We start from the raw sequence: 24660 nt of genomic DNA, 5'->3' as shown, positions 1-24660 counted from the left end.
TTGCTGTCTGGGATGTTAATAGCTTGTAGTCTGCTTGCTGTCTGGGATGTTAATAGCTTGTAGTCTTCTTGCTGTCTGGGATGTTAAGAGCTTGTAGTCTGCTTGCTGTCTGGGATGTTAATAGCTTGTAGTCTGCTTGCTGTCTGGGATGTTAATAGCTTGTAGTCTGCTTGCTGTCTGGGATGTTAATAGCTTGTAGTCTGCTTGCTGTCTGGGAAGTTAATAGCTTGTATTCTTCTTGCTGTCTGGGATGTTACAGGTCATAACTTTAGTGGCTTTTGAATGATGGTACCACGTACTCTCTGACTCAGCCAGGTCATTCTGGTTGGTTTGAATCCAAAACGTCCTCCCTCACCCAGCCCTCTCAGGTATTCTTAGAAAACGGCATAGACGGCTGTATCTTCCCCCGTGGAAAGGTATCCCATATTAGTATTGGGTCTTTTGGATATTGTCTCTATTTTGTCTTGAAGTTTAAGTATTGTCTTCCATACGAATGCACTTAGTTAGATACAAAAGTTTGAAAAGGCCTACCATATTTTGAAATGCTGTGACTAAACATAAAGGATATAATATAAAGGAAATTAATTATTTTATTAAGGAACAACTCAAACAAATAAAATAATGACTCATAGTTTGTCCCCTTTGACTTCATTTTTAAGTGGTGTTTTGTTCTTGGTAGTTATCATGGTTTATTGTTTCACATAAAATGGAACGTTAAAGGAGAACCTGCAATTTCAGTCCCCAGAGAATGCTGCAACATTTAGACCACACAGTGTAGATAGTATCATTGTACCGATGACAACGCAGCCTGTGAAGACACGCAAACACGGCAACAGACGCACACTTCCCATACACACACGCACAAAGGTATCCCACGCATTAGTATTGGGTCTTTTGGCTAACACACGCACACACGCTAACACACGCATACACGCTGTCACACGCACACACGCTAACACACGCATACACACACGCTTGAAGTTTACACGTATTGTCGCTTCACACCGCACACACGCTAACACACGCACACACGCTAACACACGCATACACGCTAACACACGCACACACACGCTAGCACACACGCTAACACACGCAATGCACTTAGTTAGACACAAACACACTGAAAAGGCCTACCATATTTTGAAATGCTGTGACTAAACATAAAGGATATAATATAAAGGAAATTAATTATTTTAGTAAGGAACAACTCAAACAAATAAAATAATGACTCATAGCACACACACGCTTAACACACGCACACACACGAACGCATACACGCCCTTTGACACGCACACACACGTTTTGTTCTTGGTAGTTATCATGCTTATTGTTTAACACATAAAAACACACGGAACGCTTAAAGGAGAACCTGCAATTTCAGTCCCCAGAGAATGCTGCAACATTTAGACCACACAGACACACACGTAGATAGTATCATTTTACACGCATACACGCTAACACACGCACACACGCACACACACGAACACACGCACACACACGCTAACACACGCTAACACACGCACACACACGAACACACGCATACACGCTAACACACGCACACACACGCTAACACACGCACACACACGAACACACGCACACACACGCTAACACACGCTAACACACGCACACACACGAACACACGCATACACGCTAACACACGCACACACACACTAACACACGCACACGCACACACACGCTAACACACGCAACACACGCACACACACGAACACACGCATACACGCTAACACACGCACACACACACGAACACACGCATACACGCTAACACACGCACACACGCTAACACACGCATACACGCTAACACACGCACACACACTAACACACGCACACACGCTAACACACGCATAACACACGCACACACACTAACACACGCACACACACGCTAACACACGCACACACGCTAACACACGCACACACACTAACACACGCACACACACGCTAACACACGCACACACGCTAACACACGCACACACGCTAACACACGCATACACGCTAACACACGCACACACGCACACACGCAACACACGCACACACACGAACACACGCACACACATGCTAACACACGCACACACGCTAACACACGCATACACGCTAACACACGCACACACACGAACACACGCACACACACGAACACACGCACACACACGCTAACACACGCTAACACACGCACACACACGAACACACGCACACACACGCTAACACACGCACACACGCTAACACACGCACACACACAACACACGCACACACGCACACACGCTAACACACGCACACACACGAACACACGCACACACACGCTAACACACGCACACACGCTAACACACGCACACACACGCTAACACACGCACACACGCTAACACACGCACACACGCTAACACACGCACACACGCTAACACACGCACTCCACACAATTGTAATATTGTAATATTGTTGTATTGTGGTATTATACATTTTGTATTGTAGATACAGTTGAAGTCAGAAGTTTACATATACCTTAGCCAAATACATTTGAACTCAGTTTTTCACAATTCCTGACATTTAATCCTAGTAAAAATTCCCTGTCTTAGGTCAGTTAGGATCACCACTTTATTTTAAGAATGTGAAATGTCAGAATATTAGTTGAGAGGGTGATTTATTTCAGCTATTATTTCTTTCATCACATTCCCAGTGGGTCAGAAGTTTACATGCACTCAATTAGTATTTGGTAGCATTGCCTTTACATTGTTTAACTTGGGTCTAAGGTTTCGGGTAGCCTTCCACAAGCTTACCACAATAAGTTGGGTGAATTTTGGCCCATTCCTCCTGACAGAGCTGGTGTAACTGAGTCAGGTTTGTAGGCCTCCTTGCTCGCACATGCTTTTTCAGTTCTGCCCACACATTTTCTATAGGATTGAGGTCAGGGCTTTGTGATGGCCACTCCAATACCTTGACTTTGTTGTCCTTAAGCCATTTTGCCACAACTTTGGAAGTATGCTTGGGGTCATTGTCCAATTGGAAGACCCATTTGCGGCCAAGCTTTAACTTCCTGATTGATGTCTTGAGATGTCGCTTCAATATACCTACATAATTTCCTACCTCATGATGCCATCTATTTTGTGAAGTGCACCAGTCCCTCCTGCAGCAAAGCACCCCCACAACATGCTGCCACCCTCGTACTTCACGGTTGGGATGGTGTGCTTAGGCTTGCCAGCATCTCCCTTTTTCCTCCAAACATAACGATGGTCATTATGGCCAAACAATTCTATTTTTGTTTCATCAGACAGAGGACATTTCTCCAAAAAGTACGATCTTTCTCCCCATGTGCAGTTCCAAACTGTTTAGCCAGCTTTTTTATGGCAGTGTTGGAGCAGTGGCTTCTTCCTTGCTGAGAGACCTTTCAGGTTAGGTCGGTATAGGACTCGTTTACTGTGGATATAGATACTTTTGTACCTGTTTCCTCAAGCATCTTCACAAGATCCTTTGCTGTTGTTCTGGGATTGATTTGCACTTTTCGCACCTAAGTACGTTCATCTCTAGGAAACAGAACGGGTCTCCTTCCTGAGTGGTATGATGGCTGCGTGGTCCCATGGGATTTATACTTGCATACTATTGTTTGTACAGATGAATGTGGAACCTTCAGGCATTTGGAAATTGCTCTCAAGGTTGAACCAGACTTGTGGAGGTCTATAATTTGTTCTCTGAGGTCTTGGCTGATTTCTTTTGATTTTCCCATGATGTCAAGCATAGAGGCACTGAGTTTGAAGGTAGTCCTTGAAATACATCCACAGGTACACCTCCAATTGACTCAAATTATGTCAATTAGCCTATCAGAAGCTTCTAAAGCCATGACATCATGGTAGCGTCCCACCTGGCCAACATCCAGTGAAAATGCAGAGTGCCAAATTCAAGTAAATTACTATAAAAAATTACTATAAAAATTCAACTTTGATGAAATCACACATGCAATACACCAAATTAAAGCTACACATGTTGTTAATCCAGCCAACGTGTCAGATTTCAAAAAAGGCTTTACGGCGAAAGCAAACTACGGCGAAAGCAAACTATGCTATTACTATGCTATTATCTGAGGACAGCAACCCCCCCCACTCCAAAATGTTCAATAAACATCACAAATTGTCCTTTTGTTCGTTTAATTCCGTCGATATAGATACAAAATGTCAATTTATTTGGCGCGTTTGATCCAGAAAAACACTGGTTACAACTCGCGCAACATGACTACAAAATATCTCTTAAGTTACTTGTAATCTTTGTCCAAACATTTCAAACAACTTTCCTAATACAACTCTAGGTATTTTTAAACATAAATAATCGCTAAAATTTAAGACGGGATAAACTGCGTTCAATACCGGAGGAAAACAAAGTGTAGCGAGCTTTCAGGTCATGCGCCTCTAACAAAGAGTACACTTCTCTCTACCCTCATTCTGAACAGTGCTACTTCTTAATTTCTCTTAAGGACAAACCTCAACCAATTTCTAAAGACTGTGGACATCCAGTGGAAGTTATAGGAACTGCAAGCAAGTCCCTTAGAAATCTGGATTCCCAATGAAAACCATTGAAAAGAGAGTGACCTCAAAAATATATTCTGAATGGTTTGTCCTCGGGGTTTAGCCTGCCAAATAAGTTCTGTTATACTCAGACATCATTCAAACAGTTTTAGAAACTTCAGAGTGTTTTCTATCCAAATCTACTACTAATATGCATATCTTAGCTTACTTTGGACACGCTTTTCATCCGGACGTGAAAATACTGCCCCGTATCACAAAGAAGTTTTAAAGGCACAGTCAACTTAGTGTATGTAAACTTCTGACCCACTGGAATTGTGATACAGTGAATTATACGTGAAATAATCTGTCTGTAAACATTTGTTGGAAAAATTCCTTGTGTCATGCACAAAGTATATGTAGATGTTAGGGTAGAGTAGTGGTGTAATAATGTGTTTTATTGTAGATATGTTATGGTAGAGTAGGGGTTTAATAATGTGTTGTATTGTAGATATGTTATGGTAGAGTAGGGGTTTAATAATGTGTTTTATTGTAGATATGTTATGGTAGAGTAGGGGTTTAATAATGTGTTGTATTGTAGATATGTTAGGGTAGAGTAGGGGTTTAATAATGTGTTTTATTGTAGATATGTTATGGTAGAGTAGGGGTTTAATAATGTGTTGTATTGTAGATATGTTAGGGTAGAGTAGGGGTTTAATAATGTGTTGTATTGTAGATATGTTATGGTAGAGTAGGGGTTTAATAATGTGTTGTATTGTAGATATGTTAGAGAGTATTTAATAATGTTTGTATTGTAGATATGTTATGGTAGAGGGGGTTTAATAATGTGTTGTATTGTAGATATGTTATGGTAGAGTAGGGGTTTAATAATGTGTTGTATTGTAGATATGTTATGGTAGAGTAGGGGTTTAATAATGTGTTGTATTGTAGATATGTTATGGTAGAGTAGGGGTTTAATAATGTGTTGTATTGTAGATATGTTAGGGTAGAGTAGGGGTTTAATAATGTGTTTTATTGTAGATATGTTATGGTAGAGTAGGGGTTTAATAATGTGTTGTATTGTAGATATGTTATGGTAGAGTAGGGGTTTAATAATGTGTTGTATTGTAGATATGTTATGGTAGAGTAGGGGTTTAATAATGTGTTGTATTGTAGATATGTTATGGTAGAGTAGGGGTTTAATAATGTGTTGTATGATGTACTGTTTTATTATGGTGTGTGTTATTTTCTCTTTGCATGGGAAAGTGTGAACTCAGCCGTTTACCGGAAATGTTGTTGACTTTCTCTCTACATAAATAGAAACTGACCTTTTACATAGGGTAGCCTACGCTACAGAGTGATCTGAAGAATGTTCAGCTAGATTGTCAGTGAGAACAGAGAATAACATGTCAGTGGTCCTAGAGAGGTAATAACCAATGCTTTTAAAATAGTTTGTTTCCTATACCACTACCGTTTTTTAAACTACGGTACTTTAATTTAAAGATATAATTTCCTCCTTACATGTTTAATGGAATGATGAGAGACACCCAGAGGTTTAATTTCTAACTCCCCAGACCCTATGTTGCTAAATGACCAAATACTGAGAAAAGAAATGTTGAGTAAATTGTAATATTCTGTTCTCTATTCACAGTCATAACAGGGCAGGTCATTAGCACAGTTGGACCACACAGCTCTGAAAGGCTAGATTGCTAAATACTTCGAGTAGAATGTTTGAAATCCAATATATTGGACAATTATTGAACATTATACTCTTTGAACTCACTAGCAGCTGCAAGTTCCAAAAACATACTGTTGATGGATGTTGTAGATTATTTTAAAGTTGCTATGTACAGTATATCTTAGGTCAGCCAACAGTCAATAGCCTTGCACACTGAGAGTTGATTCTGTCCAGTAGTGCTTGTTTTACAGTATTATTCATCTCAATGTCAAGATTTATACAATGGGTACAATACAATGGGTCTAATCCTGAGTGCTGATTGGTTAAAAGCGCATTCCAGCGGTCATACATGGGGCCCAGCGTCGTCTGGGTTAGGGGAGGGTTTGGCCGGCAGGGATGTCATTGTCTCATTGTGCTCTTCTCCATAACCCGATTGGATGCTTGCAACTTGGTTGGATTTTTTTTGTTTAGATTGCCTTTCAGCATGTTAATAACACAATTAAGCAATCTGTGCCTCTCTGGCTGGTAAGATTTCAGCAGCTATCATGTTTTCTGCTCCTCCAGAGGATGGTGAAACTAATGAGCTGCCAACTCTGGATGAGCTCCCCCTTCCCCTTGTAGATATGGACGATGAGTAATGATTGAAGGTTGTTTTCTTTTAACAAGCTGAGGGTAAGGTCATCTAAACCCTTAATCTGTTTTCCATCATGTGGAACACTGAGCTGATGAGCCAGTTTAGCATAATTGTTAAACAACAGGGCTTTATATTTTGACTTGATGTCCCAGGGACAGTTAGAAAAACATAGGTCAATCCAACCCAATTGTGGTGAGAGATATGGAAAAAAATGGAAAACATTGAGAGATTTATTCACATCTGAAATCTACAGATCCCTTGTGTATGTGTGTGGATTTTTATACTCCCTCCCATTGGTTATAACCTTTTGATTGTAGATTTGAGCTTTATTATCATTTTCTATATTGATGTAGTTAATATAAGTATAACCTTTTATTATCATTTATTATAATGATGTAATTTGATAGAACCTCCTTTTGATAGAAGCTCAAATCTAATGCTTTAAAATGTCAAATGTAATTATTATTATCACACAAGTTCTCTTTGTGCATCTTATCTTTGGTGTCATAAACAATCCTTGGTACCTGCTTGTGACTGGTGAAGAGATGGGGGGAGGAACATCTGGCAGAATGCCCAGAATATGTTCTTTAAGTTAAGTTGGGATACAGATCTAGTCACATGTAGGAACCGATCCAATGAATCATGTTTATGTAGGTTTAGATAGCAGTATATAAAGCCCTATGCCCTTTTGTAGCTCACTTCAGACTGGTACTTATGCATCTCAGTTTGACAGTGAGTGGCGCAGTGTTCTAAGGCACTGCATCGCTAGCTGTGCCACGAGAGATTCTGGGTTCGTGTCCAGGCTCTGTCGCAGCCGGCCGTGACCGGGAGACCCATGGAGCGGCGCACAGTTGGCTCAGCATCGTCTGGGTTAGGGGAGGGTTTGGCCGGCAGGGATGTCCTTGTCCCATCGCACACCAGCAACTCCTGTGGCTGGCTGGGTGCAGTGCATGCTGACATGGTCGCCAGGTGTACGGTGTTTCCTCTGACACATTGGCGCGGCTGGCTTCCGGGTTAAGTGGGCATTGTGTCAAGAAGCAGTGCGGCTTGGTTGGGATGTGTTTCGGAGAACGCACAGCTCTTGACCTTCACCTCTCCCGAGTCCGTACAGGAGTTGCAGCGATGAGACAAGACTGTAACTGCCAATTGGATCATGTGAAATTGGGGAGAAACCGGGGTAAAAAAAAAATGTTGACTGTGACCTCTCGCTGACAATAAAGAGTGAATAATTTAATATTGACTTTGATGAGTGTCCTGTGTAAGAATTTCCACAACATAATTATTGAATATTGTAAGATCTTTTATTGTCCATTTATATACCCCTTTTATTTATCCTATGGTTCTGACTTGGTGTACAGGGATAACACTGCAAGAATGGCCCATGTACAGCGACTACGTCCGTCCTAGCTTGCTCATTAATGTCTTAATCAAAATGACGGATTGCCTTTTATCCGCTTGTTGTCCCCTTATGTCATAGTTTGTTTCTACTCAATTGTCAAAAGAAACCACATTTGTTTAAGAAAGTCAGCCATATCAGCAATGTTTTTTTTAAGGCAGTAAATGAGGCTGAATGAACGTTTTCACTGCCAGACAAGGATCTTCTGATATCCAAAGCTCCGATGATAGCCAGGTGTAGTAGTGTTAAGGTGTTGGGACTGCTGTTGGGACAGCTTTATGTAGGCCCTAACAGTTTTTGGGCACTATTTGTCACTATTATAGTGCAAGTAATGTATTGTTTAGCGTTGTGTTGTGTAATAGCTTTGCTGGAATGCATTCCCCAATTTTTAAAATGGTTTTTGCCCCACCAAAATGTACATGCTAAAATTGTCACTGCTAATTTGAAAAGGAAAAGTTCAGATTTAGGACTGCAACGCAAACGGCACACTATTCCAGGGTCCATATGGCAGTAGTGCAAAACGTTGAGTGTCAGACGTCGAGCCTCCAGAGAGCATGATGCTGTCATTTGCTGTCAAGTGTCACATGATCTCAGTATATATTCACCTGTTCTGAAAGGCTCCAGAGTCTGCAACACCACTAAGCAAGGGCCACCACCAAGCAAGGGCCACCACCAAGCAAGGGCCACCACCAAGAAAGCGGCACCATGAAGACTAAGGAGCTCTCCAAATAGGTCAGCTGGAGCAGTTTTGCCTTGAAGAATGGGCAAAAATCCCAGTGTCTAGATATATAGACTAGATCTATAGACACTGTCTAGATATATAGACACCATATGCCAAGCATATAGAGACCTATCCCAAGAGACATGCAGCTGTAATTGCTGCGAAAGGTGGCTCTACAAAGTATTGACTTTGTAGAATAGTTATGAATAGTGAATAGTTATGCACGCTCAAGTTTTCCGTTTTTTTGCATTATTTCTTGTTTGTCTCACAATACAAAATATTTTGCATCTTCAATGTGGTGATGGTTGAGGGAACCCAGATGCATTTCATTAAGACACTTTGTATTAGCCTCATGTTGTTGTGTAAATCAAATGATACAAACTCCCCCCCCCAAAAAAACACATTTAATTCCAGGTTGTAAGGCAACAAAATGGAGGTGAATACTTTCGCAAGACGCTATACACACAGACACGGACTCTCTCTCTCTCACACATATTCACACACACACACAATCAGCTGTTTTAGTTGGCCTTGCAGATATTTAATGGGGGCATTAAAAGCAGACAAAACAAATACTTGATCCCGTCGTGAATTCAATAATGAGAAAGTGCTGCGTTTGTATCAAGGAGTCAGCTCTCACTGTGAGGGGTTCCTACAGGTGACTGAGAAATCTCACAAAATCTCATTCATTACATGGCCATGTTGCTGACTTTGTAGCTTCAATGGGTTCCAGATACAACATTTGCAGCCTGCCAAGTTCATAAGTAATACTGCTCTTGCGTCTTTGGTCTTTTCTGGCTTTCACTGGTGATTGTCTTGAGGAAAGTGGAAGAATGGACAGTCATAAGGTTCCTCCTAACTACCTCATAACGTATAAAATGTCCTATGTGGTGTTATGGTGGCAAAGTTCACTGTATAAACTTTAGAGTCACTTCTAGAAATCTTATCAGCATGGATAAGGTTTCTCCTTAGAATACTACACGACTACTGTACATGGTTCCCTGCAAAGATAAGACACCAGCTTTCACAGTAACAATTTAAAAAAAAAAAATTTTTTTTTTTTTTTTTTAACCTTTATTTTACTAGGCAAGTCAGTTAAGAACCAATTCTTATTTTCAATGACAGCCTAGGAACAGTGGGTTAACTGCCTGTTCAAGGGCAGAACGACAGATTTTGTACCTTGTCAGCTCTGGGATTTTAACTTGCAACCTTTCGGTTACTAGGCCAATGCTCTAACCACTAGGCTACACTGCCGCCCCAAATAATGAACTAATGAACTAATCAGCGTCACATATGGCCACCATGAGGCCTTGGCGAGACAATCAGCCGCAACAACAACACACTTAGACAATACACTGAGACTCAAACTGAGGTAAATCAGAACCTTTTCACTGTGCTGTTTTCCTGGATGTTTGCTTGGATTCGGGAATGCTATGTTGATTCCTATTCAATTTGGTGCAGGCTTGAAGCCCTGGGTTACTTTCAAGAGGACAACTTGTTCTGGGCAGTCATCTTTGTGATGTTTTATCATCTGCATGCAGTTCTAGCTCTTTGGACGTAACTCTCCATAGCCCTTCCAGGAACTATTTGAAACAGTATGTACTCACTAGTCTCTCGTGAGTCGTGACAGAAGAGCTGGCCAGATCACACACAATATTTGGTTCTGGTTTGCCGAGATTATACAATACCTTACTTTTATTTATATGAACATGTACTCAACAGAAATCACTTTGCAAGGGGTCAGGCTAAAGCTTCTGAAGCTGGTAACCATTGACATTTACACACATCCACAATAACAACAATTGCTCCCCGGGCGTCGATTAAGTCAGCCCCCCGCACCTTTCTGATTCAGAGGGGTTGGGTTAAATGTGGAAGACACATTTTCAGTTGAATGCATTCAGTTGTGCAACTGTCTAGGTATTCCCCTTTCTTTCCATGTTTCTTTCCCCAGAATATTACACATTCACACAAACACCCACAACACAGCATTCAACTATTTTATCGACTGTCATGATGCTAACGTGTTGTATTTTTGCAGGACACTCGGTCAGTGCTCTGGACTCTGGACGGACTTCAACTTCAATGTTGATTTATCCCACTGAGCTTCCAATTCCTTATCAGTTCAATCCCAAAGGCTCAGATAAGGAGCAGTGTGTGTATTGGAGGAAAATATAGTATCTCGTAATAGAGGTTAACATTTAAATAGGGACTCTGGCCACCGCGCAAGATTTGGTTCTGGGTGTCGAGATCAGAAGAAAAAATGTTAGTTTATCTAGTTCCATGGTTCAAAGTGCTAATTTCTGTGTCAAAGTCTGGATCCTTGAGCCGTTGCTCCTCTTAGTCTCATAGTCTTTTTTAAAACGTATTTTCTGTGGGCTTCATTTCTGTTATTGAGATAGGACAGTGAAGATGCGACAACAAAGATAGCAAGTCAGAAAGGCAGTGGGTTGGATTCGAACCCATGCCGAATCTGGTAGCCTAGGCCAGTTCTTCTCAAACCTCTCCTCGGGGACCCCTAGACGTTTCACAATTTTGTTATAGCCCTTACTAGCTGACGTGATTCACCTAGTCAAGTACATGTTGATTAGTTGACAAGTTGAATCAAATGTGCTAGCTCTGAAATAGATCAAATACATGGACGTCTGGGGGTCCCCAAAGAGAGGTTTGAGAACCACTGGCCTATGCAGGCCACTACGTATCATAGTCCTCCTCCAGGTCCATATGGCTGAGACTGTGGGAGGTGACGTAGACAGATTTATTCTTCTTGTGGTTCTTCTGCTGCTGTCTAGGGCCCTGAGCCCCGGCAAGAGAGAGGTAAGAGGCGATGCTGTTCCTGACTCCATAGCTCACCATGGTGTCCCTGTTCTGCTGCCCCTGGGGAGCCCCTGCACTGATCAGATCTTTCCTTTTGATTGAGAGAGAGAGAGAGCGAAAGAGAGAGAGAGAGAGAGTGAGAGGTGATTAAAACGTGTTTGAGCCAATCATCATCAGGATGCAGAGTCACATCTGTCAAGTGTTCCCGCAAGCCAAGTTTTCCATTGGCCAAGTCAAAACTATGAGTCTGTACCTGTCTACTTTCTTCCAGTCAAAGTTATTGCGGCGCATCACTACAGGGGGTGGCTGAGTGGTGGTGTCGAGGAGGCTGGCGGTCCCACACAGACACGGGCCAGTGAGAACACAGCACAGCCCATCTGCAGAGTCTAGGAGATCAGAGATGGACTGTGTTAGACACAGACATATAGACATCCCCCGTGTTAGACACAGACATATAGACCTCCCCCGTGTTAGACATATAGACAGTCCTCTGTGTTAGACACGGACATATAGACACCCCTCATGTTAGACACAGACATAGACATCCCCCGTGTTAGACACAGACATATAGACAGTCCCCCATGTTAGACATATAGACAGTCCTCTGTGTTAGCCACAGACAGATAGACATCCCCCATGTTAGACACAGACATATAGACTGTCTCCCATGTTAGACATATAGACATCCCCCGTGTTAGACACAGACATATAGACATCCCCTGTGTTAGACACAGACATATAGACATCCCCTGTGTTAGACACAGACAGATACACATTTCCATACGCTATGTACTGAAAAATAAGCATATGTGCTCACAAACGCTTGTGCGATGAACATAACCACACGCGAACGCACACACACGCACACAATCCCAAACATCTGCCTTCGAAAACATTCATGTTGCAGTCAATATGAAAGACCTAGCCTCAGTAAAAATATGTCCACATGGTCATCAGAAACAAAACCATCCCTTCCTTTCTTGTTCTTAATGTGTACTCTTGGCCAAAGCACAACGGAACGTAGCAAGCATCTGATAAGAAGAAATATATTTTAAAATGCTTGAGGTTATTTTCAGTGTGTCTGTCTCTGTTTTAGACTCACCACAGTAGTGGTTGACCATCTCTTCCAGGCACTGGAAGGTCAGGCGAGGAGAGATATAGTACCAGCCGTTGTTCTCCAAGCGATAGATTTTATAGTGCTTGATGGATCTGTGCTTTACAGACATGGAGTAGACACCTGCACGTACAATATACAGATGTAATATCTTATAAGGGAAAATCAAGTCTAAAATGTCAAAGTGGAAATGACAAACTTCAGAAGTCTTTTTAAATCCCAAACATACTACAATGTTTGAACATTCTCCTGCAACAGGGTGATCAAATGAAGATTTAGGCCTAAATAGATCCTCATAGATACCCATCAAATCAAATCAAATCAAATTTTATTTGTCACATACACATGGTTAGCAGATGTTAATGCGAGTGTAGCGAAATGCTTGTGCTTCTAGTTCCGACCATGCAGTAATAACGAACAAGTAATCTAACTAACAATTCCAAAAAAACTACTGTCTTATACACAGTGTAAGGGGATAAAGAGTATGTACATAAGGATATATGAATGAGTGATGGTACAGAGCAGCATAGGCAAGATACAGTAGATGATATCGAGTACAGTATATACATATGAGATAAGTATGTAAACCAAGTGGCATAGTTAATTAAAGTGGCTAGTGATACATGTATTACATAAGGATGCAGTCGATGATATAGAGTACAGTATCAACGTATGCATATGAGATGAATAATGTAGGGTAAGTAACATTATATAAGGTAGCATTGTTTAAAGTGGCTAGTGATATATTTACATCATTTCCCATCAATTCCCATGATTAAAGTGGCTGGAGTAGAGTCAGTGTCATTGACAGTGTGTTGGCAGTAGCCACTCAATGTTAGTGGTGGCTGTTTAACAGTCTGATGGCCTTGAGATAGAAGCTGTTTTTCAGTCTCTCGGTCCCAGCTTTGATGCACCTGTACTGACCTCGCCTTCTGGATGACAGCGGGGTGAACAGGCAGTGGCTCGGGTGGTTGATGTCCTTGATGATCTTTATGGCCTTCCTGTAGCATCGGGTGGTGTAGGTGTCCTGGAGGGCAGGTAGTTTGCCCCGGTGATGCGTTGTGCAGACCTCACTACCCTCTGGAGAGCCTTACGGTTGAGGGCGGTGCAGTTGCCATACCAGGCGGTGATACAGCCCGCCAGGATGCTCTCGATTGTGCATCTGTAGAAGTTTGTGAGTGCTTTTGGTGACAAGCCGAATTTCTTCAGCCTCCTGAGGTTGAGGAGGCGCTGCTGTGCCTTCCTCACGATGCTGTCTGTGTGAGTGGACCAATTCAGTTTGTCTGTGATGTGTATGCCAAGGAACTTAAAACTTGCTACCCTCTCCACTACTGTTCCATCGATGTGGATGGGGGGTGTTCCCTCTGCTGTTTCCTGAAGTCCACAATCATCTCCTTAGTTTTGTTGACGTTGAGTGTGAGGTTATTTTCCTGACACCACACTCCGAGGGCCCTCACCTCCTCCCTGTAGGCCGTCTCGTCGTTGTTGGTAATCAAGCCTACCACTGTTGTGTCGTCCGCAAACTTGATGATTGAGTTGGAGGCGTGCATGGCCACGCAGTCGTGGGTGAACAGGGAGTACAGGAGAGGGCTCAGAACGCACCCTTGTGGGGCCCCAGTGTTGAGGATCAGCGGGGAGGAGATGTTGTTGCCTACCCTCACCACCTGGGGGCGGCCCGTCAGGAAGTCCAGTACCCTTTTGCACAGGGCGGGGTCGAGACCCAGGGTCTCGAGCTTGATGACGTGCTTGGAGGGTACTATGGTGTTGAATGCCGAGCTGTAGTCGATGAACAGCGTTCTCACATAGGTATTCCTCTTGTCCAGATGGGTTAGGGCAGTGTGCAGTGTGGTTGAGATTGCATCGTCTGTGGACCTATTTGGGCGGTAAGCAAATTGGAGTGGGTCAAGGTTGTCAGGTAGGGTGGAGGTGATATGGTCCTTGACTAGTCTCTCAAAGCACTTCATGATGACGGATGTGAGTGCTACGGGGCGGTAGTCGTTTAGCTCAGTTACCTTAGCTTTCTTGGGAACAGGAACAATGGTGGCCCTCTTGAAGCATGTGGGAACAGCAGACTGGTATAGGGATTGATTGAATATGTCCGTAAACACACCGGCCAGCTGGTCTGCGCATGCTCTGAGGGCGCGGCTGGGGATGCCGTCTGGGCCTGCAGCCTTGTGAGGGTTAACACGTTTAAATGTCTTACTCACTTCGGCTGCAGTGAAGGAGAGACCGCATGTTTCTGTTGCAGGCCGTGTCAGTGGCACTGTATTGTCCTCAAAGCGGGCAAAAAGTTATTTAGTCTGCCTGGGAGCAAGACATCCTGGTCCGTGACTGGGCTGGGTTTCTTCCTGTAGTCCGTGATTGACTGTAGACCCTGCCACATGCCTCTTGTGTCTGAGCCGTTGAATTGAGATTCTACTTTGTCTCTGTACTGGCGCTTAGCTTGTTTGATAGCCTTGCGGAGGGAATAGCTGCACTGTTTGTATTCAGTCATGTTACCAGACACCTTGCCCTGATTAAAAGCAGTGGTTCGTGCCTTCAGTTTCACACGAATGCTGCCATCAATCCACGGTTTCTGGTTAGGGAATGTTTTAATCGTTGCTATGGGAACGACATCTTCAACGCACGTTCTAATGAACTCGCACACCGTATCAGCGTATTTGTCAATGTTGTTGTCTGACGCAATACGAAACATCTCCCAGTCCACGTGATGGAAGCAGTCTTGGAGTGTGGAGTCAGCTTGGTCGGACCAGCGTTGGACAGACCTCAGCGTGGGAGCTTCTTGTTTTAGTTTCTGTCTGTAGGCAGGGATCAACAAAATGGAGTCGTGGTCAGCTTTTCCGAAAGGGGGGGGGGCAGGGCCTTATATGCGTCGCGGAAGTTAGAGTAACAATGATCCAGGGTCTTTCCACCCCTGGTTGCGCAATCGATATGCTGATAAAATTTAGGGAGTCTTGTTTTCAGATTAGCCTTGTTAAAATCCCCAGCTACAATGAATGCAGCCTCCGGATAAATCGTTTCCAGTTTGCAGAGAGTTAAATAAAGTTCGTTCAGAGCCATCGATGTGTCTGCTTGGGGGGATATATACGGCTGTGATTATAATCGAAGAGAATTCTCTTGGTAGATAATGCGGTCTACATTTGATTGTGAGGAATTCTAAATCAGGTGAACAGAAGGATTTGAGTTCCTGTATGTTTCTTTCATCACACCATGTCACGTTGGCCATAAGGCATACGCCCCCGCCCGTCTTCTTACCAGAAAGATGTTTGTTTCTGTCGGCGCGATGCGTGGAGAAACCCGCTGGCTGCACCGCTTCGGATTGTGTCTCTCCAGTTAGCCATGTTTCCGTGAAGCAGAGAACGTTACAGTCTCTGATGTCCCTCTGGAATGCTACCCTTGCTCGGATTTCATCAACCTTGTTGTCAAGAGACTGGACATTGGCAAGAAGAATGCTAGGGAGTGGTGCACGATGTGCCCGTCTCCGGAGTCTGACCAGAAGACCGCTTCGTTTCCCTCTTTTTCTGAGTCGTTTTTTTTTTTTGGTCGCTGCATGTGATCCACTCGGTTACACTGGTTGTAAGGCAGAACACAGGATCCGCATCGCGAAAAACATATTCTTGGTCGTACTGATGGTGAGTTGACGATGATCTTATATTCAGTAGTTCTTCTCGGCTGTATGTAATGAAACCTAAGATGACCTGGGGTACTAGTGTAAGAAATAACACGTAAAAAAACAAAAAACTGCATAGTTTCCTAGGAACGCGAAGGCATCTACTATCATCCTACTGACCTCCTAACTTGGTAGGGCTTTAAAAAGTCACGGACTCACCTCTCTGCTGTGTGCTCTCTCTGATCATGAAGGATCCCACTCTGTTTACAGGGAGGCGAAGTAGTTCCTCCGCCTTCTGCCTCGCCACTCCCTCAAACAACCATCTTAGAACATACATTTATATACTATATGATATACAGTAGGCATATTATATTATATTATATTATGTGATAGTCTTTCTGGTTAGACCTAATTTATTCTTTAATTCTATTGACACTTACGAAACATTTTAGTCTCTATATGAATATTTGTAGACTGAATGTTAAGCAGTGGGAGACACCCATGCTTACCCATGGTAGACTTTGGCAACATAGTTATTAGGGATGTAGTTCTCCCTTCCTGATTGGCCAGACCGGACTCTCCACCAGTTACCTTCCCTAAAGAACGCACACAAATTAAAAGGGGAACTGTGACTGAAAGAAATCTGAAATTGTAGTTCCCCATATTGTATTAAAGCTGCAAGACAATAATGCTATGCATCTAATTTCCCCCAATGTGTTCATTCTCTATTGTGCATGTTATTGCTTGCACAGTTTTGTATTGTAATGTTGCATAGCTTTGTATTGTATTTTGGTTTGCACTGTGGCTTGCGGGAGTTTTTGTGTGTCGTCCTGTGTCATCTCGATATCTACAGTATGTCTATAACACAGGAGGCTGCTAAGGGGAGAATGGCTCATAATAATGTCTGGAACGGAGCAAATAGAATGGCATCAAACACCTGGACACCATGTATGTGATACCAGTCCACCTATTCTACTCCGGTTATTACCACTACCACTATGACTGTTCTACCCAATTAAGGTGCCACCAAGCTCCCGTGGTCTGTAACTGTGCATCTATCCATTTCTGCTCTAGGAAGTGGTTAGTACATACAGTACATCTTTAAAAGTGCTTTCCTCCCCATCTTAAATAAGCATGCCCATTTCAAAAAATGTAGAACTAAGAACAGATATAGACCTTGATCCACTCCAGACTTGACTGCCCTTGACCAGCACAAAAACATCCTGTGGCGTACTGCACTAGCATCAAATAGTCCCCGCGATATGCAACTTTTCATGGAAGTCAGGAACCAATACACACAGTCAGTTAGGAAAGCAAAGGCTAGCTTTTTCAAACAGAAATTTGCATCCTACAACACTAATTCCAAAAGTTTTTGGTACACTGTAAAGTCCATGGAGAGTAAGAGCACCTCCTCCCAGCTGCCCACTGTACTGAGGCTAGGAAACACTGTCACCACTGATAAATCCACGATAATCAAGAATTTCAATAAGCATTTCTCTACGGCTGGCCATGCTTTCCACCTGGCTAACCCAACCCTGGCCAACAGCTCTCTACCCCCTGCAGCAACTGCTCTTAAATGCTAGTAAAACAAAGTGCATGCTCTTCAACTGATCGCTGCCCACACCCGCCCGCCCGACTAGCATCACTATTCTGGACGGTTCTGAATATGTGGACAACTATAAATACCTAGTTGTCTGGCTAGACTGTAAACTCTCCTTCCAGACTCACATTAAGCATCTCCAATCCAAAGTTTAAAATAGAATCGGCTTATTTCGCAACAAAGCCTCCTTCACTCATGCTGCCAAACATACCCTTGTAAAACTGACTATCCTACCGATCCTTGACTTCGGCGATGTCATTTACAAAATAGCCCCCAACACTTTACTCAGCAAATTGGATGCAGTCTATCACAGTGCCATCCATTTTGTCACCAAAGCCCCATATACGACCCACCACTGCGACCTGTATGCTCTCGTTGGCTGGTCCTCTCTACATATTCGTCGCCAAACCCATTGGCTCCAGGTCATCTATAAGTCTTTGCTAGGTATAGCTCCGCCTTATCTCAGCTCACTGGTCACCGTAGCAACACCCACCCATAGCAAGCGCTCCAGCAGGTATATTTCACTGGTCATCACCAAAGCCAACACCCCCTTTGGCTGCCTTTCCTTCCAGTTCTCTGCTGCCAATGACTGGAACGAATTGCAAAAATCCCTGAAGTTGGAGACTTACATCTCCCTCACTAACTTAAAGCGTCAGCTGTCAGAGCAGTTTACCGATCGCTGCAGCTATACACAGCCCATCTGTAAATAGCCCGTCCAACCAACTACCTACCTCATCCCCATATTTGTTTTTGTTTTTCTGCTGTTTTGCACACCGGTACTTCTACTTACACATCCTCATCTGCACATATATCACTCCAGTGTAAATGGCTAAATTGTGATTACTTCGTCACTATTGGCCTATTTATTGCCTTACCTCCTTACTTCATTTGCACACACTGTATACAGATTTTTCTATTGTGTTATTGACTGTACGTTTGTTTATCCCATGTGTAACTTTGTGTTGTTGTTTTTGCTGCATTGCTTTGCTTTATCTTGGCCAGGTCGCAGTTGTAAATGAGAACTTTATACAGTAATTGCTCTCACAGACAGACAAAGCATTGACTGTACTTACTGAGACAAGACCCTCAGCTTCTCTCCCATCCTGAAGATCGGCTCACTGATGTCTGGAAAAGGATAGTCATGGAGAACGACAAGTGTGTCGTCTTCTCCTGCTCAGCAACCACCAATGTTACACAGTTAGATAGACATCAACATTAGCACAGGTGACATTTAGTGATGCATTTCCTGACATGAGGGAAATAGTTGTCTTTTACTTCTAATTGACTTCCAAGTGAACGATATCAAACATTTATACACTTTGGTAAAGGTATGTCGACTGAAATCCAAGTACTGTAGTGTAATCATCATATCTGTTGAAGCCTCATCACATTACATTTACAAACTACAGTATGATATAGCAAATAATGACTTTAAATCTTACCCTTTAGTGCGCTGTCATGGCAGTTTGTATTTGTTTCGTTGCTATTTTCCCCACCCCTCATCACATTCCCCATTGTGGCACTCCAATGGGGTCAAGCTCTGAGGACACACAGACAGATGGCATACAGTAGCTATTCAGCAAGTCATATCGACTCGCATACTTCCTACTATTGCTGGCCAGCGAAGCGATTTTGCCTGTGTGTGTGTGTGTGTGTGTGTGTGTGTGTGTGTGTGTGTGTGTGTGTGTGTGTGTGTGTGTGTGTGTGTGTGTGTGTGTGTACGTTTTGTAACTTCCTACTAACGGCCACAGTGCTATCTCGACCAGGACACACACAGTAAATGGAGAAGTTGAAGACAGGCTCTCTATCAAGCACAACTTTCCACCCTACCCTTTCTTTCCTCTTTCTAACTTATGTCACAAAATGATTTGACTAATTTGAAGGTCCACCTGAGTGGCTATACTGTGTAGCTAACATGTTTTTAACTTCCCCCATAACCCAATGTGTTGGTGAAATCTGATGAAATACTTAGCTTCACGTTATGGAGTGGCTTCCGTAGTAAACCGGAGTAGCAGGGATGGACAGTAAGGGCTACCCTATTGCTTGAGCAGTCACACAAGTTGAGCCTGCTCTGAGGTTGCCCCATTGGGAAGGTTTTTCTTTTTACTGATAACATCCAAAATGCTAAGAATTCTAGTAGTCGGGTTCCCCCCCCCCCTTCTGAACACCCCAAAATAAATATACACTCTATTAAATAATAGGCCCTATTAGTAAAACTATAGCAACTAATAGCCCCTGTGTTGAGAAGAGAACATAGGAAACAGAGACACAGTGGAAACAATCGGAAGATAATATACTACATTACCAAAAGTATGTGTACACCTGCTAGTTGAACATGTAATTCGAAAATCACGGGCATTAAGATACTATAACAGCCTCCACTCTTCTGGGAAGGCTTTTCACAAGATGTTGGAACATTGCTGCGGGGACTTGCTTCCATTCAGCCACAAGAGCATTACTGAGGTTGGGTACTGATGTTGGGCGATTAGGCCTGGCTCGCAGTCTGCGTTCCAATTCGTCCTAAAGGTGTTCGATGGGGTTGAGGTCAGGGCTTTGTGCAAGCTAGTCAAGTTCTTCCACACCGATCTCGACAAACCATTTCTGTGTGGACCTCGCTTTGGGCATGGGGGCATTGTCATGCTGAAACAGGAATGCTGAAACTGTTTCCACAAAGTTGGAAGCACAGAATTGTCTAGAATGTCATTGTATGGTGTAGCGTTAAGATTTCCCTTCACTGGAATTAAGGGGCCTAGCCCGAACCCTGAAAAACAGCCCCAGACCATTATTCCTCCTCCACCAAATGTACAGTTGTCACTATGGATTTGGGCAGGTAGCGTTCTCCTGGTATCTGCCAAACCCAGATTTGTCCGTCAGAATGCCAGATTGTGAAATGAGATTCATCACTCCAGAGAACGTGTTTCCACTGCTCCAGAGTCCAATGGTGGCGAGCTTTACACTACTCCAGCCGACCTTTGGCATTGTGCATGGTGATCTTGGGCTTGTGTGCGGCCGCTCAGTTTTGGAAACCCATTTCAGGAAGCTCCCGAACTGCATTTATTGTGCTGACGTTGCTTCCAGAGGCAGTTTGGAACTTGTGGTGAGTGTTGCAACCGAGGAAAGACTATTTTACACGCTACGCATTCGTCTGCCCCGAAAGGTGGCATTCTATGACAGTGCCACAATGAAAGTCACTGAGCTCTTTAGTAGTGTTTGGAGATTGAATGGCTGTGCTCAATTTTATACACCTGTCAGCAACAGGTGTGGCTGAAAAAGCCGAAGGGGTGTCCACATACTTTTGTATATATAATGTATCTTGGTTAACTTGGATGATATGATAGCAAGTTATTCTCATGCTGTGCATCAATGCTATTTATATTCAGAGTTAAAAAGTATATTTGGCCATATGTGTCCAGCAGTTATTGTCAGAAATAATTTCTGTCTAAATTACCACCCAATTGTCATACTTGAGTAATAGAAAATGACTACTACTTGAGCAAAAGTCTAAAAGTATTTGGTTTTAAAAATACACTACCGTTCAAAAGTTTGGGGCCACTTAGAAATGTCCTTGTTTTTGAAAGAAAAGCACATTTTTTTGTCCATTAAAATAACATCAAATTGATCAGAAATACAGTGTAGATGTTGTTAAGAAGAGTTTCAGAAGAAAGTTCTTTGTTTCTGGCCATTTTGAGCCTGCGCGAGCATTGCAAAATAAATTTAGAAATCTATATGATTCAATTATTGCACCCACAATGCTCGCGTGCGCCAATGAGCATCTGCGTTGCCAAGGGCTAAAATAGAAGTCAGTTCTATTTGTGACGCAGATCGCAGTCCTGCCTCTCACATATCCTCATTGGTTTATAGAAGCAGGTACCCATGTGCCATCTCCTCATTGGTTATACCCACGTGGGTGACTGAACGACGAACGAGGTCGGTGGCGGTAATGCACCTAATTTATGAAAGTTGCCAATCGCAATATAAAGTCCAGAGAAGAAAAAGCCTGGAAGGAGGAGAGATGACTAGAAACGATTTGGTAGACCGTTTTATGTGTGGATTAATTGTCGGAGTAGAGGACCTTGTGCACTTCAGGTAAAATAACAACTCAATGTCTATATCCCAGGACAAATTAGCTAGCAACAGCAAGCTAACTAAATAGGACAAATTAGCTAGCAAGTGCAAGCTAGCTAAATTGCCATAAATGTTTAATGCTTTTCGACCTATCCCCAAATTAATGTAATTGGTTCAGAGTTTGTTTTGATATTTTAACCTGCGTGTCGTGATCGTGTTTGGTGTGGGGGGACAAAATGAATGTATGCACGATGGTGCACACACACAGCCGGTTTGGGTTCTGTGTTAAGAAGGACAGTTTTATTGCTTCTTTAATCAGGACAACAGTTTTCAGCTGTGCTAACATAATTGCAAAAGGGTTTTCTAATGATCAAATAGCCTTTTAAAATGCTAAACTCGGATTATCTAACATGACATGCCATTGGAACACACGAGTGATGGTTGCTGATAATGGGCCTCTGTACACCTATGTAGATATTCCATAAAAAATCTGCCATTTCTAGGTACAATAGTTGCAAGTTCATATCTCCGAGCTGACAATGTACAAATCTGTCGTTCTGCCCCTGAACAGGCAGTTAACCCACTGTTCCTAGGCCGTCATTGAAAATAAGAATTTGTTTACAACATTAACAATGTCTACACTGTATTTCTGATCAATTTGATGTTATTTTAATGGACAAGTCGTCAGGCTTTCTTTCAAAAACAAGGACATGTCTAAGTGACCCCAAACTTGTGAATGGTAGTGTAAGAATCAAAAGTAATTCCTTATATTACAATATATTATATATATATATTATTTTCCTTACAAAAATATATTCCTTATTAAGCAAACCAGATGGGACCATTTTCTTGTTTTTTTTAATGTACGGATAGCCAAAGGCAAGCTCCATCACTCAGACATAATTTACAAACTAAGCATTTGTTAAGTGAGTCCGCCAGATCAGAGGCAGTAGGGATGACCAGGGATGTTCTCTTGATATGTGTGTTAATTTGAATGTTTCCTGTCCTGCTAAGCATTCAAAATGTAATGAGTACTTTTGGGTATCAGGGAAAATGTATGTACAGTGGGGCAAAAAAGTATTTAGTCAGCCACCAATTGTGCAAGTTCTCCCACTTAAGAAGATTTATATTGATAACAAGTTCAAACATATGCCATTAATACAGGTAACGAGTGGAGGACAGAGGAGCCTCTTAAAGAAGAAGTTACAGGTCTGTGTGAGCCAGAAATCTTGCTTGTTTGTAGGTGACCAAATACTTATTTTCCACCATAATTTGCAAATAAATTCATAAAAAATCCTACAATGTGATTTTCTGGATTTTTTTTCTAATTTTGTCTGTCATAGTTGAAGTATACCTATGATGAAAATTACAGGCCTCTCTCATCTTTTTAAGTGGGAGAACTTGCACAATTGGTGGCTGACTAAATACTTTCTTGCCCCACTGTATGTACAATTGTCTTCCGCAATGTAGTGGAGTAAAAGTAGTCAAAAATATAAATACTCAAGTAAAGTACAGATACCCCAAAAGACTACTTAAGTAGCACTTTCAGGTATTTTTACTTATGTACTTTACATGACTGTAAATTATCTTTTAAAATGTGTGTTGTTACTACTACAGCATATATTTTAAGCACAGATATGTAGGCTTAGTACACTTTTACCATACATATACTGCAATAAATGCGTGACATAGCCTGAATAACTCACCTAGCTTCTTCTGAGTCCTGTGGAGTCGTCAGGCTTGGAGGGCCAGTAGCAGGGGGCTCCTGAGTCTTGTGGAGTCGTCAGGCTTGGAGGACCAGTAGCAGGGGGCTCCTGAGTCCTGTGGAGTCGTCAGGCTTGGAGGACCAGTAGCAGGGGGATCCTGAGTCCTGTGGAGTCGTCAGGCTTGGAGGACCAGTAGCAGGGGGATCCTGAGTCCTGTGGAGTCGTCAGGCTTGGAGGACCAGTAGCAGGGGGCTCCTGAGTCCTGTGGAGTCGTCAGGCTTGGAGGACCAGTAGCAGGGGGCTCCTGAGTCCTGTGGAGTCGTCAGGCTTGGAGGACCAGTAGCAGGGGTTCCTTGTTGAACATGGTCTTTGGCTCTGTGTGTTGGAGATAAGCCAGAGGGAGCATGTCAGCTACACTGATATACTGTTACTATTCATGGACAGAGTTTCACAGTTCACACCCTCAGCTGATGCACTGTCACAGTGAGGCAAGAGCACTTCCTCTGGCCACACACACACACACACACACACACACACACACACACACACACACACACACACACACACACACACACACACACACACACACACACACACACACACACACACACACAGGGACACAAGTCACTGGTTGGGCTCACACACATTGACCGTGTTCCTAAGCATAAAACATGTGATGCATTGTGGGTAAATTGTGAAACAGAGCAAAAGACTTATGAGAATGTTTGAGTTCACAGACAAGAACTAAGAGAACGTACTAACTAAAAGTAGATGCTGGTTTTACATGTTGCATTTAAATATTTTTTCAGTACATGTTGTGTTGAAC

At 42.8% G+C, this 24660-nt stretch overlaps 1 protein-coding gene across 1 annotated transcript; it reads right to left on the bottom strand.

Moving 5' to 3' along the window:
• Positions 1-9439: 9439 nt before the first annotated feature.
• LOC112264342 (src-like-adapter) lies at positions 9440-24304 on the bottom strand. Its single transcript, XM_024440882.2, has 8 exons — positions 23835-24304; positions 19506-19603; positions 19137-19233; positions 16973-17059; positions 16683-16786; positions 12842-12976; positions 11993-12125; positions 9440-11830 (listed from the first exon to the last, which is right to left on the bottom strand). The coding sequence occupies exons 2-8, from the start codon at positions 19576-19578 to the stop codon at positions 11617-11619; spliced, it is 843 nt and encodes a 280-aa protein (XP_024296650.1). The 5' UTR covers positions 19579-19603; positions 23835-24304; the 3' UTR covers positions 9440-11616.
• Positions 24305-24660: the final 356 nt, after the last annotated feature.

The sequence above is a fragment of the Oncorhynchus tshawytscha genome, linkage group LG13 (genome assembly GCF_018296145.1).
Source record: "Oncorhynchus tshawytscha isolate Ot180627B linkage group LG13, Otsh_v2.0, whole genome shotgun sequence".
Lineage (NCBI taxonomy): Eukaryota > Metazoa > Chordata > Actinopteri > Salmoniformes > Salmonidae > Oncorhynchus > Oncorhynchus tshawytscha.
Note: the sequence above shows the minus strand (reverse complement) of the source record. Positions and strands in the feature narration are given on the sequence as shown.

Coding starts and splice junctions, on each gene's coding strand:
- LOC112264342 (XM_024440882.2), bottom strand. CDS start 19,578: ATGGGGAATGTGATGAGGGGTGGGGAAAATAGCAACGAAACAAATACA. Junction 19,234..19,505: donor CCATGACAGCGCACTAAAGG/GTAAGATTTAAA, acceptor GTTGCTGAGCAG/GAGAAGACGACACACTTGTC. Junction 12,126..12,841: donor GATGGTCAACCACTACTGTG/GTGAGTCTAAAA, acceptor CTGATCTCCTAG/ACTCTGCAGATGGGCTGTGC.